Here is a 15,448-nt window from a genome sequence, read left to right as displayed (position 1 = left end):
CAGAAGTCAGATTATTAGATACTTAATCTCGTCTTAAAACATTGATAACTTATTACTGCCCTTATACAGTTGCACAGTGCTTTTCGTCTTTGGATTACGTCCTAGTGTAACCTATCCCCAACCTATTGACCATACTGGTCTGTAAAATTAAAATTTGACATTTGACAGATCCATCATGTCGGCAGTTCGTTTACGAGTGTTTATATTTTGTGATTGCTTTCGAAACGACTGATTTAACTTGAACACAATTATTTTTTCAAAATATTTATTTTTAGATATGTTTTCTTGTTATTAGAAAATAGGTATACAGTTAAAATGCCTTATTACTGCACAGTGCCGCGATGCACATCTATGGCTGGAAAAGCAAAAAATGTTTCATTTCATCAGTTTCCTAGAGATGAAGAATTAGCCAAATTATGGAATCGAGTACTGAAAAGAGGCAAGCCATATACGAAATACTCAAAAGTATGCAGTTTGCATTTTAAACCCGAAGATTATACAATAACTAGTGCACAGAAAAATCGAGGTACCATGCACGTTGTTATTTATTTTTATATCGCAATTTTTCTAAATAACAGGGTCATCACTTAACTTAGATGTATTAAATTTAACACAATGTATTCATATTTTTTTTTAAATCTTAGGTCAATGGAGGACATTACGAAAAGATGCAATACCATCTCGGAACTTACCATCTGAGTCACCTGCTGAAGATTGGCATAGAAAGAACACCAGTACTTTTCAGTTGCCAACAACACTTGATACAAGTGTAAGTTTTACTTCTCTTACAAAAATTAACATGAATGTGTCAATAATTTTAAGTCAGATTATTCTCCTACTTGATCTGGCCACATAAACAAATTCATTAGTACACATTTTTAATAATAACTATTAGTTTTCACCTTTTTATTAGTCGTTGAAATTGTTTATAATTTGATGATTGGCCTAAACATGTGACTTAAGTAAAAATAGTTAAATTGCATGATTTTTATTATACATAGAGATTAAATATTAGTATGTTTTCCAGGTACAACACCAAATGGCGCAAGCAATCTATGTTCAAACAATGCTAGCTATGCAAGCAGCTGGTATAAATGAAACAAACAATGTGTTTACCCATGGTATGATGTTTTTAATATACATATAAAAAACCAAAATTCATCCGTTGGGGGTCTTTCAAGTATTACGTATGCACCATAAGGGGAGGGGGGTCTTTGATTTTCTTATTTGGTGATTATGTCAACAGTAATTATTTACTTTTTTACACATATTACTTTTTTATGTTTGCTTGAAAACGAGGATTCCTAAATGAAAAATAATATGTTTATGTACTATTATTTTTGAGAGCGTTGCTAACTTTTGCTGACAAGAGGAATTGGGGATAAATTGCAGTAAATCTGCTTATGTAATACTTGTACGACCCCTTGGTCTTGGCCTGAGATTTGTATATCTGTTTTGGATCATATTTTTCTTAATTGGCTCATAGCAGCTTTATGTCGGTGAGATACTGTCATTCAACATGTCTTCCTTAACCACATATTAATGCAAACAAGCAAAAGTAAATTGGTACACAAGTCTCAGGGTTAAGTGTTGCACACTGAAGCCACTAAGCCTAAATAACTCTTATGTAACATCACTTGATTTAACATCCAACTCCCAGAAACGTCAAAATTACAGGAGTTTGGATGGATTGCCTTATTGTCCATACCAAGTATTATAACTGATACTACGCTTGTTTTATTAATAATAAAACTAATATTTCTGATTTAATAAGTGAATTATAAAAAATACATTACAATACACACACATTTAATAATAGTTTTTATTTTAAATAGCTATGATAAGCAAGGCTTTGGAAACCTCTCATTTTGGTCTGTTATTGATTTTTTTTTATTTAAAACTTGTTTTATTGTACTTATTCAAAAATTTACATAGGTACAGATTGTATAATTTTTAAATATCATTTTTGATTAAATCCCTTTTTAAGAATGGAATTAAAAATAAATAAACATAACATTCTGGAGTCAGAACAACGTCTTTACATAATAAATACTTATTTTTTACGAATTAACAATCCGTACTATAGTTTCAGAACAGTCATCATCATCAAATTCTGACACTCAAAATGAAGATGATAATCAAACAACAATTCACCAAGAGATAAAAAACACAATCCCACCAGAAAAAGTTACTTATGAATGCAATCAATGTTCCAAATGTTTCAAAGACCCTGATGTCTTTATTCTTCATCAAAGAAATCATGTCAAAACAGAAAATAATGCAGAGATGCTGAGAGCAAACCCCATATTGGCGAATTTGCTCAAAACAGACTCTGAAAATAATAAAAATGTTATTAGTATAGAAAATCAAATTATGTCAGCACTAACAGAAAATATGGCAAATTATTTGCATAACTTGTCAACTATTATGACAAACACTGCTTTAGACAATAGTATGCATAGTATAGTTAAAAGACAATATGGAACCGACCTAATTGAGGCTGATAGTTCCAATAGCACCAATAGTGAAGATCTAATTAAAGATACAGTATCTGAAACTCTGTATTGTGAAGAAGGCAGTGATGAAAATAATTCTAAATTTATTGATGAATCAGATGGACATGATGTTATACAAGAAACGGGCAGCGGGGCACTGTGATATAAAGCAAGACTTGAAATAGTATTAAGTAGTATTTGTAAGTTTTTTCCTTTTTTATACTTATTCATTGATTCAACAGTATAGAGTTTGATTAATTTTTATTAACTGGATTTGCAACATTATACAATATAAAACTATTACAAAAATTGTTTTATAAGATATTAAAGCAAATGTAAAAATGCATTTTCTACAGATGTTTTCTAAATTTCTGTTGGTGCTCAAACACATTGTTGATATCATTTAGTAAACTACCAATCTCCTAATAATCTGTAAAAGTAGATTATAACTTATATAAAGAACAACAAACAAGATTATTATATTTTTGAAGATAAAAATTCATGCATATAATCTGTGTAGTTAAATTTAAATGCTTTGTAGGTTATTTACCCACCTTTCATGTAGACTTTAGTTTATAAGTTTCTCTTAATAAAACTAAAAAACACTCATTAGTATATAATAAATAAATTTTGAAAGACTTATGTCCCACCGATTTAGCATTGGTTATAAATAAATTTTAGTCAATTTTTGATTGGCTCAAGAGAGTTTAGGACTAATTGTGTTATTTAACAAAGGTTCAGTAAAAAAATTGTCTCATATTTATCCTTAAAACGCCACAAGTGATTTGGAAAAAACATTAAATAACTAGAGGTATCATGAGGCATGTATTTTTGTAAGGATAAAAGTTAAATTGTAACCCTTATTCATAAGAACTATATTGTCTTGATACGCGGCTTTAACTAAACTTACAAAAGACAAAGACTGATTTAGTTTACATGCATAAGGGCATTAGTTTCTAATATTGCATTTATAATAAGATGAACAAGGGGATGTTGTTTGCATTTAAAGAAATGTGTAAATGTTTTTCAAATCTTAAATATTTTGCTCTATTTTTCATATATTATCAAGAATTAATTTTCTGTAGACTGGCAGCAAATTAAAGTCTTTGGACTTTTAAAATAGCTGTGTGTGTAACAAAGAGATTTAAATATTTATTTTATTGCCGAGTATTAAAATATATTTAACTTTACTTTAAAATATAAGACACAATGAAAATGATGTTGAATAACAACATCATTTTCAAGTTATGTTATATGCTGTTGACAGCACATATTATATGCTATTAGTGTACAAACTACAATTTGTATGCTGTAAACAATCCAATATTTGAATTTGTAATTACACTACTTTTGATGACATCCAACTTATCTGAATTTTAAGATTATATACTGTAAAAACATCAGAAAAGTATTTGTATCATCTGCCTAAATAGTATATAGAAAAATATTTGTTTAATTGATAAGCCCCTTTTATTTGGTTAAAGGTGATCAGTTTATCAAACTATTTCACTTCTGTACAACTAGATTAAAAGAATAAGTTGTAATTTTTGAAGAGGCCATATGCATAGATAAAATGCTAGTTATATATGAAGTGCCTTATATATTAGTTTTAAGTTTATGCAGTATTTTAATATGTTGAGAGTAAGAGATTATAAATGGGATTGTTATTTTTGGATATTAATATCCGATCTTAAAGTGCTCAATTACATAATAAATAATTTAATACCTGTTTGTAGTATTGCAATCTGAATGTTGTGACTGTGAACAGTGATCATATTAAATGTCCTCATATATGCTAATATTCACTTTACAATTTCGAGTTTTTTTACCTCTTGTTTAAGGAAATTTTGTGGAATTTTTTTATATAAGTACATTCAGCATTAGAACACCCAAAATGTGGTATATATAGTATTTTTGTATATAATACATACATATTAGATACAAAGATACTAACTAAAATGAGAAAACCATGAGAATTGTGACAAGACTAGGCTAGCTTTTTCCAACAGTATATTAAGTTATATCACCAAACTTCAACAAAGTATGTTCAGTTGATTCAATGTAATGAAAGTAAAACCCACTTTCACTAGATATAGTCACAATCTCAACTTGAGCTCTGTTAAATATGTAAAACTTTGAATATAAGTTTGCTCTTGATATATTTTTTACTTCAGTGATTTCTGGAATATGAGCCTAAACTATTAGTTTTATGAATATTGTATGCTTTGCTTTCCTTTAACACCAATTGATTTGAACGTTTAAATTGTTTGAAGATGTATTTTTTGTAAAGGATGAAGCCTTTACAAAAAAATACCTAAGGGCCGATTTACATTATCATTAGTGTTTAGGAGAGTGCTTTAGGATAGTACTTTAGTTGAAACATGTAAACGCTACTTGCTTTAGTAAACGCTACGCTAAAGAACTTGCCTTTCAAGTTGTACTAAAGCACTCTCCTAAACACTAACATAATGTAAATCGGCCTTAACATGTGGGTTCTCAGATATATTAGCATATTTACAGTTTATTATTATTTCTTATTGAAACGTGACAGATACAAAACTGTAAATTTTTAATTTTTTATAATTATGAATTTGAGTTTTACGTAAAATTGTTATAGTCAAAACCACCCTAATAGGAATCAGTCCCCCTCCTCAATCAACCTCCCACATAACGCGATTGGCACTAAAGTAAAGCGAAGCTAAAATGTATGTCTTTTTTCTTGTGTGATCTCTTATACATTATTAAAGTATTTTAATATTACGTTCCATTTATTACTTACCCGATTTGTGAAGAAACTATTATAACGAATGATAATTTTTATTTTATACCTAAATACCTACCTATTGCATTATTTACAAGACGTGTGCACAACATAAGAATTTATTTTGCTTATTTATTTGAAACAATACTATAATTAGATATATATTTCTTTTGTTAGGTATAGTATATTAATATACTAGACTGAGCTCGAAAATGTAGAAATTAACGATTTTGTCAAAAGATTTTAACACTACATAGACTGGAATTCCTTTTGTCTACGATTGCATTCATTCATTAAAAGTGTGCATTATTTACGATTTCCCCTGTGAGTAAATTTTAAATCTCAGGAGAATATTTTAATAGTACATAGTCTATAGTGGATGGTACGTGGAGAGAAAATTTCATCAAACGACAGCGAGTATGGTTGGGTAATAGAAAAACTAATGAAAATCATACTTTAAAAGTTAACACGTATAAACTTGTCAATAGGTATAGTGTATACTACACTGACTAAAATGTAAAATACCACACAGCTACCAAAAGATAATTGATAGAAGGGACTTCCCCTAAAATAGACCAAGGATATAATTAAATTGCCGTCAACATATTTGAACGTAACATATGATATATTATATAGTAAGAGTATTATGCTAACTTTAACTACCTATAGATGTGAGTTTATTTTTATACAATACGAAATTAACATGTTTTATCAAGTGACGTGAGGTATTGCTTACAATTTTTTACTTGCCCGTCCTTACTTCTAGGAACACCAGTGGTTGTCTTTAGTCTATTAAATAAAATTATTATTTTAAATTTCTACGTCATGTGACGCAGCTAAAGATAATTTTTTTATTAATGAGTTACAATTATTACAAAGCTGAAAGCTCAGTGACAAAGTAGTGAATAGAATGGATAAATGTGATATAAACATATTCGTGATGAAAATATAATATTAGGTATGGTTTTATAATGTATTTTAAAGTCAAATGAAAAAAAAATGGTTTAATTTCTCTTGAATTTTATTCTTTATTTCGAAAAGTTTCTTTTTTTTATAGAACGGGGCAGCAGGCTCATCTGATGTTTAGTGCACACACTGCAGAAGGCTTTTAAGATTTAGTACGCATATTTTATCAGTTCTAATTAAAAAATATTACTTACCTAATTAAAATAATTATTATAGCCGCTCTTTACCTTCTGTAATTTGACTATTTACGACTTTAATACTAGGACATTAGCACGATTTAACCTTTATATACATCATCTATGGCCCTACAAAAATGATAATGTGTAAATTGTAGCCTATTTTGTGCGCGTGTAAAGGTTCTCTTAAGGTGGCCATTCACGGGCGATCCATCGATACATTTGGCACGCTGTCGTTCCAAAACTCGTCCGTGAATGTGAAAACACTGTCGGTCCAAATGGATTGGCTCGGCGCGATGGAATTCCAACTGCGCGAAAGTCCATCGCGCCGAGTCAATTAGCGCGGCGTGAATACGCAGGCGGCGCGCTCGTAAATGCGGAAAACCAACGGTCCGGTCGGTCTGAGCCATCGTGCCGTACGGTTTGCTCGCTCGTGAATGGTGTTACTCGCGAGCCAAACACGCCATTTTGATTTCTGTTTGCGTTTAGCCGTTGGACGAGAAGCACGTGACGCATTGTAAATTTAAATTGTTTTCATAATGACAAACCGTGACTTTGTTAATCAATTTATTTATAAGTTTAGAGACCTGACGTGTTTGTGGGATGTAACAGATATATATTACCACAACAAACAAAAACGCGATGCAGCATTAGAGGTTTTGCTAAGTTTTTATAAAACCAAATCGCCTAACGCCACTATTGACACAGTGAAATAGAAACTTCAGGCACTAAGAGCCTCATTCAGGAAAGAGTTTAATAAAGTAAGTACTTATAATTATAACCTAGCTGTTTATTATTTCAGGCCACGAGAACCATAGTGGCTTAATTCAATTGACAAGTATTTTGAGAACCATAGAAAATAAAAACAGTATTTTTTTAATCAACTAGCACTCTTCAGGATACATACTTTTTACTAATTTTATGTTTTATTTGACCAAATTATGATTTGAATAGTGAGAAAATAGCTTTATTGTTATTTTTCTATATTCTATTCAGTTCCAAAAGTTTAAAATAGGTAGGTTCATCCATTCGCATATAATTTCTCCAGTCAGTTGGCTCCAAAGTCAATTCCTTTATTAAATTTATGTGACTGAGTCGCGATCTTTTTAGCAACCAATCCACTACTACACCTACACTTACACCACTTTATTTTTGGCTTCCTTTTTTTTAAAACTATACAAATCGCTATGGCCGATAAATAAAACTCATCTTCTGATTTGAAGTTCATTATGAACACGTCCGGTGCTATCGACGCCTACACTCAAAATGATCAAATGGAACGGCTCGCTGGCGCGTTCGTGAATGGCATCAATTTGGCTCGGCACGACGTCGAGTATCGAGCCAGTGGCGCGAAAGCCATATGGATTGACCGTCAATGGCCACCTTTAATGGAATATAGTTCTTCTGTTGAAAATTTGTGTGGCTAAAAACTTATTACTTAAAGCAAACTACGTTGTCTCTTGTATTTTTCAAAAAAAATGGTTTTCGTTTAGCACCACCCCCAGACTGGTATCACATACGAAAAAAAAGGGAACAAGTGCAGTATAAATTTGGTTTAACAGTTCATTTGAAGTAACACGTCGAAGGTATTAAAAAAGAAAATGAATTTCCTTATTCTAACTGTAGTTGTCTAAGGATGAGAATACCATGATACGTGTTCATCAACTCAAATTCCTAAGTATTTAGTGAAGGTAACTTTATTTAGGGCTGGTTATCGTTACTGCGTACATCTATAGTACTATGCATGTGTAATATAATATAACTAAGCAGTCTGTGGACATTTTGGGCGAATGAGCTTCATCTGCACTCTGTTGCAGTGATGCCAACTTGGGGGTTTCCCCCCAAATTTATGGTAAATCAAGATATCTTGTGGAGTTTTTAGGAGGTACATAAACTCCAAGCGTGGCTATAACTAAAATATCAAAAAGCTATATATCTCAAGATCAAAATTGTATACTACTTGAATGTGTTTTTAATACATACTTGAAATTACTTCTCAAGTTGAGTGTACTACAATATCAAGGGATTTTTAAACGATATTATATAGGGGTATTTTAAGTTAGTTTCAGGGGGATCATCCTGTAGGAGTTGGCATCACTGCTCTGTTCATCTGTTGCCGTTATTGGCCTAAAGGCTTAGATACCAGGCCATAAACTCCAAAAAAAAAAATCTTGCCGTCGTAAATCGTAATGGGGCATCCACACGCTGGCTGTTTGTCACAAACACCGCAAACAGCAAACGAAGTCCCAAACACCAACCACAATCACCCAACACAAACAGCCATCCACATGCTTGGCGAACGTTCATAACATTCCGAATCGGCAAACATGGCGGACGACGAGCTTGTTGCAGCTATTACTTTCGGGTTGACATATTTTTATTATAAATTAAAGCAAGAGAAAGAAAAAAGGAAAAAAAGAAGAAAGCAAAGACGATGGTGGATGATTAAAATACATAGAAAGCGTACAAGGCTTTAAACCTATTATTTGAGCTTTACTTTGCCGTGTTTTTTTTAATTTTACTTCAAAGTTACTTAAAAATGTCAGAATCGTAGGTGCTCCAATCAGACATTTTTTACGCTTTGCGCGCCAACGAAATTGTAGCAAGTAAATACGTCCGCCACCCGCAAGCTCGCGCGCATACTGATCGCTGCCAAACGTGTGGATACGTAGCAAACTGTTTGCCAAACATCCTTTGATCTGGCAAGATAAACCGACACCGATGCCGAACAATGCCCAACACGAACACAAACAGGCAAACAACGACAAACACCCATCCACACGTCCGTGTTTGCTGTTTGCTGTTGGCTGTATGCCATTGTTTGTCAAGCGTGTGGATGGGCTTTAATATTGTAATTTGTAGCTACTAGCTAGGGGAAAAACCCGTGGTTAATGGTTATATTATATTTTTTGTAAAAACATTGTCAAGTTACTTTAAATGTAAACCTGTGAGTTAGTTTGTATTTGTAATTTGCTTAGATTCTAAATGAATAGGAATGAAAGACTAAAAGTGCTAAAGCTTGAAGTGAAAAACCAACCATATAGTTTATTTAATAATGCATTTTCTTAAATGAAAGCTAGAAAAAGGTTCAATCTATCAATCATCATTTAATATAAAATATCAAAATGTCTCAAGAATTTAAATCAGAAATGAAAACAATTAGGATAATGAAGAGTAAATTAAATAGAATTCCTAATAATATGACCTTAAAATTTTTACTTACTAAAGATACTGAGCGGGAAGATACGTTATTTAAGGCAAAGGAAAGTGACCCTATTTATCAGAAATTTCCTAACTTAATAATAATTAACAAGTTAAACATGGTAAGTAACACTAATCGTACGACTGCGAAATTTACAGAAGGCACCACGACAGTCGAACTATCTTCTGATAGTATAACTGAACTTCTTGGTCAACAAAACTATGACCTCATTTTAAATGCAATTAGCAGCGTTTTTAATGTAGCTGCAAAAGTTGAAGCTATAATGGCACTTTTAAAAAAGGAACCTATGAACAAAGTTGATAAATGTGATGGAAACAAAACTATTGATAGATTCAGTCAAACGGATGAATCATGTATAGTAAAGGTGAAACAATTACCAAGAAGACGACTGCAAAGGTGCAAGGCTTATGCAGTTCTTGATAGTCTTATACCACCTGAGACTGTTGAGAAACCACCTCCAAAAAGTAAACCATTAGAAACAGTACAAAACATAAGTCTTATTGACACAAAGGATTTTTTGAACGAAGACAGTAATATGTCTGATATATCTTTTGATAATATCTCATTAAAAAGTTGGCAAGTTCCTAACTCAGTGTTAAATGTGAAGCCATACTTTGATTGCATAGAGAAATGTACATCTTCATCATTTGTATTAAAATTAGTTGATGGTAGTAGTGTAACATTAAAAACAAAACCGCCTGACTTGTTTCATATAGCAACACCCGAAAATTTAAAAGATTTAACAAGAGAAGAACAAAAGCGGTTACTATTACATCAGGCATATTTACATTGGAAATACTGTTTGGAGGTTGACGAAGATGACAATTTGTAAGTATTTTTTTTCATAAATGCATGAGCTTTTATGATGACAACAACTCTACTTTTATTTGTTATATAAGCTCCCAACTATTTAGCCAATATGTTTAAATTAACGTATTTAATTTCAGACCTCTACATATAGCTGTGCTAGAGAATGAACCAGATTTATTATATAGACATTGCATTTTGTTGAAAACACGGCAGGAGTCTGTGGACATACTTGGAGAAAAAGATTTGGTTAGTGCACTATATCATCTAAACTTTAAATTCATCATAAATAAGTAAAATCATTTCGAAGCGATTAATTATGTGGTAGCTTATATTTTGTTTGGATTTTCATAATATTTTGGTTAATATCTTGAAAACTATAAAACCCTTTCTATGGGACCAATTCATTGCAAATAAAAACGTTTAACACCTTGCCCATCCATATTAGTCCATTATTTAGTAAGTCAGTTAAACCTCCTTTAGGAAAAAAGAAAAATGCTTTTTACCGGATTAAAGTTATGTATTATTATAAATTTACAACTATTTGACATAAAGCATTTTTCTTTTAATGTTATGAGTTATGTTAATCAAAGACAATACTATGTGCTCCTTTAGGAAGTCAGTAAAAATGTCAGTATTTTTACAGTCAGCCCTACAATTATCGGTGCATACAAACTCTCCTCAGTGCATGAATATATTACTTTCGTTTGGAGCTAAGATAACCCAGATTGACGCTGAATGCCAGTCTTTACTGCACATAGCTGCTGAAACAAGCTTAGAGTGTGTTCAAACAATATTGCAGCATTGTCGTGACCATCCAAGGTATGATAAACTGTTTTTACCTTATATTATTTCTAGGAAAAATTTTTTTAATTCAATAAAAATAACTATCTACAATAATAAAAAATAGGGATTGATCGGAGAGGGGTGAAAATTAAGCGTTGTATGTATTTTTGTATCATGGATCATAAAAATAAAAGCAAAAAAAATTTTTTTTTTGGGGTGGAAATATAGTTTCTCAAACTTACTGAATATGCTCAAAAAAATTAATAAGAATCAGTCCAGCCGTTTCGAAGGAGTATGGGAACGAACATTTTGACACGAGAATTTTATATATATAGAGATTAGCTTTAAATATAATTCGCCTGTTTTTGTTTTGCAATATTTCCAAATATTGCCTGATAATAATAATGAATTATGCGACGTTGCCGCACTTACCTGATTAGTTGTTACTAAATAAATGCTCGTAATTCGATGTCTAGTAAATCAATAGTTTTTTTGTTGGTCTGCATACGTTATTTCATGGTATAAGATAAGCTATTGTTTTATAATTCTCGTGAATTATAAATGCTGATCTACAATCGATTATTTTTCTTAGTATTATATAGTATTATTTATTTATTTTTTACTTCTAGAAAAGCAAGGGTTGGAAATATGTTTTTTTTTTATATTTTATGTTACATATTATTAACATTCACCCTGTATGTTCCTACTTATGATTTTAAAATTGTCTACATAGAGACTTTCCTAGCGGGGCTATATCGGCGGGTAACTATGAACTATGTATAGGGGAAACACCATTAGTTATATTTAATTATCAACTATTCAATTGAATTACATTCTTTCGACAGCTTTCGACAGGGATTAGGGATTTTCCTAGCGGGCCTATAGCGGCAGGAAATTGCCTATAAATTATGAATTGTATTCTATGAATAGCGGAAATACCAATATTAATATTAAAATGAGGGGAACAACCACTGCCATTGAACTATTTTCTATAGACTCAAAACTTAGCGATTAAAAAGACCGAAAAGTTTCTTGCCTGTTCTTCTTGCTTCGCCCTTGACGTTCGCAAGTCAATGTAAATTTACGATTAATTTAACTTATTTTCTGACGTTCATAAGTGTACTTGTTTACCTGTATGAAAAAAGTTATTTTGAGTTTGGGTTACCCCGATCTTAGTGAATATATCGTTTACTTTACGAATACGGTCCTGAGCATTGCTCTCTATGGTTCTCTGAGAGTCTTAACCTATTATTTATTCTATATACATTACAAAAATAATGCTTTACAAATTACAACACTAATAAAAGTTCACAAATATAACAGTAATCGTATACACGCGACTTAAGACTCCTAAATATTAATTTATTTTCATTTTATGTCCATTCATTCGCAATGAAAAGTAGTTTTAAAGCTTGTTCTTTTTACTATTGTTTAAATCTGTGTTTTAAAACAACTTGTTTTAATCATGCCAACCCTAAGAAATCTTTGAAAATTAATTAAACAATTTATAAGGCGATTTAAATTCTTTTGTTACAGGAAAATTTTATCTGAAAAGGAGGGCTTGTGGACTCCAGAATTGGAGTTTCAAAGCGATGAAGAAATATCAACGTATTTGATTAATGACTTTTGCACTATGTTTGATGACCAAGGTATGTAATAAAGCCCTATATTGCTCTTGCCTGTGATGGCATCAGTTTCTTTGGTCTTTTCTAATTTATAGACAATTATGTAATCCGCCTTCTGTGCTTGATACGTCATCATGTTTTCCTGCATCGTGTAAGAAAATGTTATTCGTTCATAGAAGTCACAAATATAGAAAACCGTATTCCATTTAAAACCAAACTTTACAACTTTACAACGCGCCTAACCGTAACTAGCTACCGTAAAACTTACACAACCTATATGGTTAAGTTGTCTCGAAATCTGTACTAGAGTCATGTAAAAATGAAGAATTCATTTTTAAACCCTGTAAAATAATGCCCATAACAGAAAAAGTAAATAAATGTTTATCTCAGTTCAATCTTCTAGTCTAGCACTTTTTTCGAGATGACATAAAAACCAGTTGAGTATAACGTACAAACCCGAGCTGTAACGCAAGTTACGCTCTGTACTTCGAAAGCAAACGTCTATTGAGAACGATTAGGTATTTGTTACCTCGGCTAATGAATGGACTATCCGGTCAGGTATTAGATAGCCTAACTTTAAGCAACGTAAAAAGCCAGTTGAAGAACTACTTTTATATACATTTGTCGCGCTCCTAACAAGACGGCTATTGTCACATTCATACAAACCACAGTGGTTTTCTAAAGTAACATAGCCTATAATGATTTAGATTATATTATTCTGTAAAATAAATAATAATAATAAAAAAAACATACCATGGAAACATTTATGTATCAGTACTTAATAATTAATATGTGCATAACTGTTCCAATCAATTTGTTTCGTTTGGAATCAAATCCAGGACCACCGATATACTTTGTTGTTACATTCTTTTTTTTGCTATTCTGTAGGTATGACGCCACTAATGATAGCGAGTGGAAAAGGCTTTGACTCTATAGTGAATGAGTTGCTACAAGCTGCGCCTCAAACAGTTAACATAAAATCACCATCAAGTGGCAACACTGCCCTATTTATTGCAACGTCTGCTGCTTATTCACATGCTGAGCGTAAGTTTTTTTAAGTAAAAAAAAATATTATTTTAATTATTATAATTATTGCCAATTTACTTAAGTGAAATAAGTTATTTTTACAAACCTACGTTTTGATGTATGTATTTATTATTTGCAGTTGTTGGCAACACCAGCAAGTTATCATCAAATTATTTAAATACGATAGCAACATTGTGCAAATATGGCGCCGAGCCGAACATTCCAAACGATTCGGGCAACACTGTTACTATGCTTTTAAGTGAATATAAATCTAATGAAATCGCACAAATATTAGCTAACAAAGTTTGTCATGGAACACAGAAATTCGACTCCTTCATGCTCGTCAAAGATGAAGGTGACATAAAAATAGAACCTGTTAAAATGTCTAAACAACGTGAAGCAAATGAACGCAAAAAGAAAAAAGATACTGTAATATATGAAGATATGCTAAACGATTCAGAAATTGAATCAAACATAGAAATAAGTAAGGAAACATTGATCGTTGATAAGCCAGTTCCGTCAACTAGTTTTGTTACCGAGCAAATACAAACGGTACAAAAATCTCAGCCAGTAATGATTAATCTAAATGATTCACTTAGCCTAAACATGGTAAAAGTATGTAATCCACGAACTTATAAGATCGTTAGACCAAAAATGAAGACAGATTTAAGTGTGATAAAATGTGAAACAATCAAACAGTATACGAAAAAATCTAAAGTAACGCAAAATTTAATAGAAAAACCGCAAGTGTGTCAACAAACATTGAACACAAAACTTATAGGTAAAGTAGAAAGTTTAAATACGAGAAAAAGAAAACATTCTATGGAAAACACTAAATTGAATGATTAGTCCCCGAATGGCCTTATTAACATGCACAAAAGATGATACCTTGGTTACTATTAATTTATATATAAATTGAATGTAATATTTCACGCAAGTTCAATACTTGCTAAAGTGTGTTCAAAAAGTAGAAGCCCAAAGGGGGCAATTTTATAGTTAAAGAGGGCTAAAATTTAATATTTTTTTTAATAATTACATACATATTTGTATTTTCAGTTTTTCATGTTTTAAAATCTATTTACTGTGTTTCGTTAAATTTCTAAGTAATTTCTTCCTAAAACCTATCCTTTAAGTCTCTTAAGTAAGCAATTCAATTTTAGATATTAAAAATTATGTATGTTACATTTGGGGGGGTCATAAGAATTTAAGATAATTTTCAATAGATAGGTTTTGTGAGTAAAATACTAGGCAATTGTTAACGAAACACAGTAAGTAAATTTTCAAAACAAAGAAAAACTGAAATTCAAATTCTAAATAATTTTAATAAATCGTCATAGTAGTAGAATAGTGACGGATCTGAAAAATAGTAAACTTTACAGGGCAGCCATTTCAAAATAATATAATCAAGTTAGTTTTTGTCATAGCTAGTTTAATTCATATTCTGTTATTATGAAAATTGGTATACAAGCAAATAAAAGGGTTTGTTTTGAAACAAAATAAAAATAATAACATTAAATTACACAGTTTTCTAGAAAAATCTCATGTTTCTATCAAATCCATCACTTTGCCCACTGATTAATTTG

At 31.3% G+C, this 15,448-nt stretch overlaps 2 protein-coding genes across 3 annotated transcripts; both read left to right on the top strand.

Moving 5' to 3' along the window:
* The first annotated feature begins 85 nt into the window (after nt 1-85).
* LOC125055625 lies at nt 86-4,652 on the top strand. Its single transcript, XM_047658096.1, has 4 exons — nt 86-526; nt 645-769; nt 1,028-1,121; nt 2,087-4,652. Exons 1-4 carry the CDS (start codon nt 316-318, stop codon nt 2,656-2,658), a joined length of 1,002 nt encoding a protein of 333 aa, XP_047514052.1. The 5' UTR covers nt 86-315; the 3' UTR covers nt 2,659-4,652.
* A 4,596-nt stretch (nt 4,653-9,248) lies between these two features.
* Nucleotides 9,249-15,221, top strand: LOC125055612. Of its 2 annotated transcripts, XM_047658070.1 has the most exons (7): nt 9,267-9,345; nt 9,759-10,449; nt 10,569-10,677; nt 11,075-11,250; nt 12,751-12,863; nt 13,728-13,883; nt 14,005-15,221. In XM_047658070.1, the coding sequence occupies exons 2-7, from the start codon at nt 9,884-9,886 to the stop codon at nt 14,712-14,714; spliced, it is 1,830 nt and encodes a 609-aa protein (XP_047514026.1). In that variant the 5' UTR covers nt 9,267-9,345; nt 9,759-9,883; the 3' UTR covers nt 14,715-15,221. The 2 variants fall into 2 exon arrangements, with proteins under 2 accessions (XP_047514025.1, XP_047514026.1); XM_047658069.1 differs by having other exon boundaries at nt 9,249-10,449.
* The last annotated feature ends 227 nt before the right edge of the window (nt 15,222-15,448 follow it).

Source organism: Pieris napi, chromosome 13 (genome assembly GCF_905475465.1).
Source record: "Pieris napi chromosome 13, ilPieNapi1.2, whole genome shotgun sequence".
NCBI lineage: Eukaryota > Metazoa > Arthropoda > Insecta > Lepidoptera > Pieridae > Pieris > Pieris napi.
Note: the sequence above shows the minus strand (reverse complement) of the source record. Positions and strands in the feature narration are given on the sequence as shown.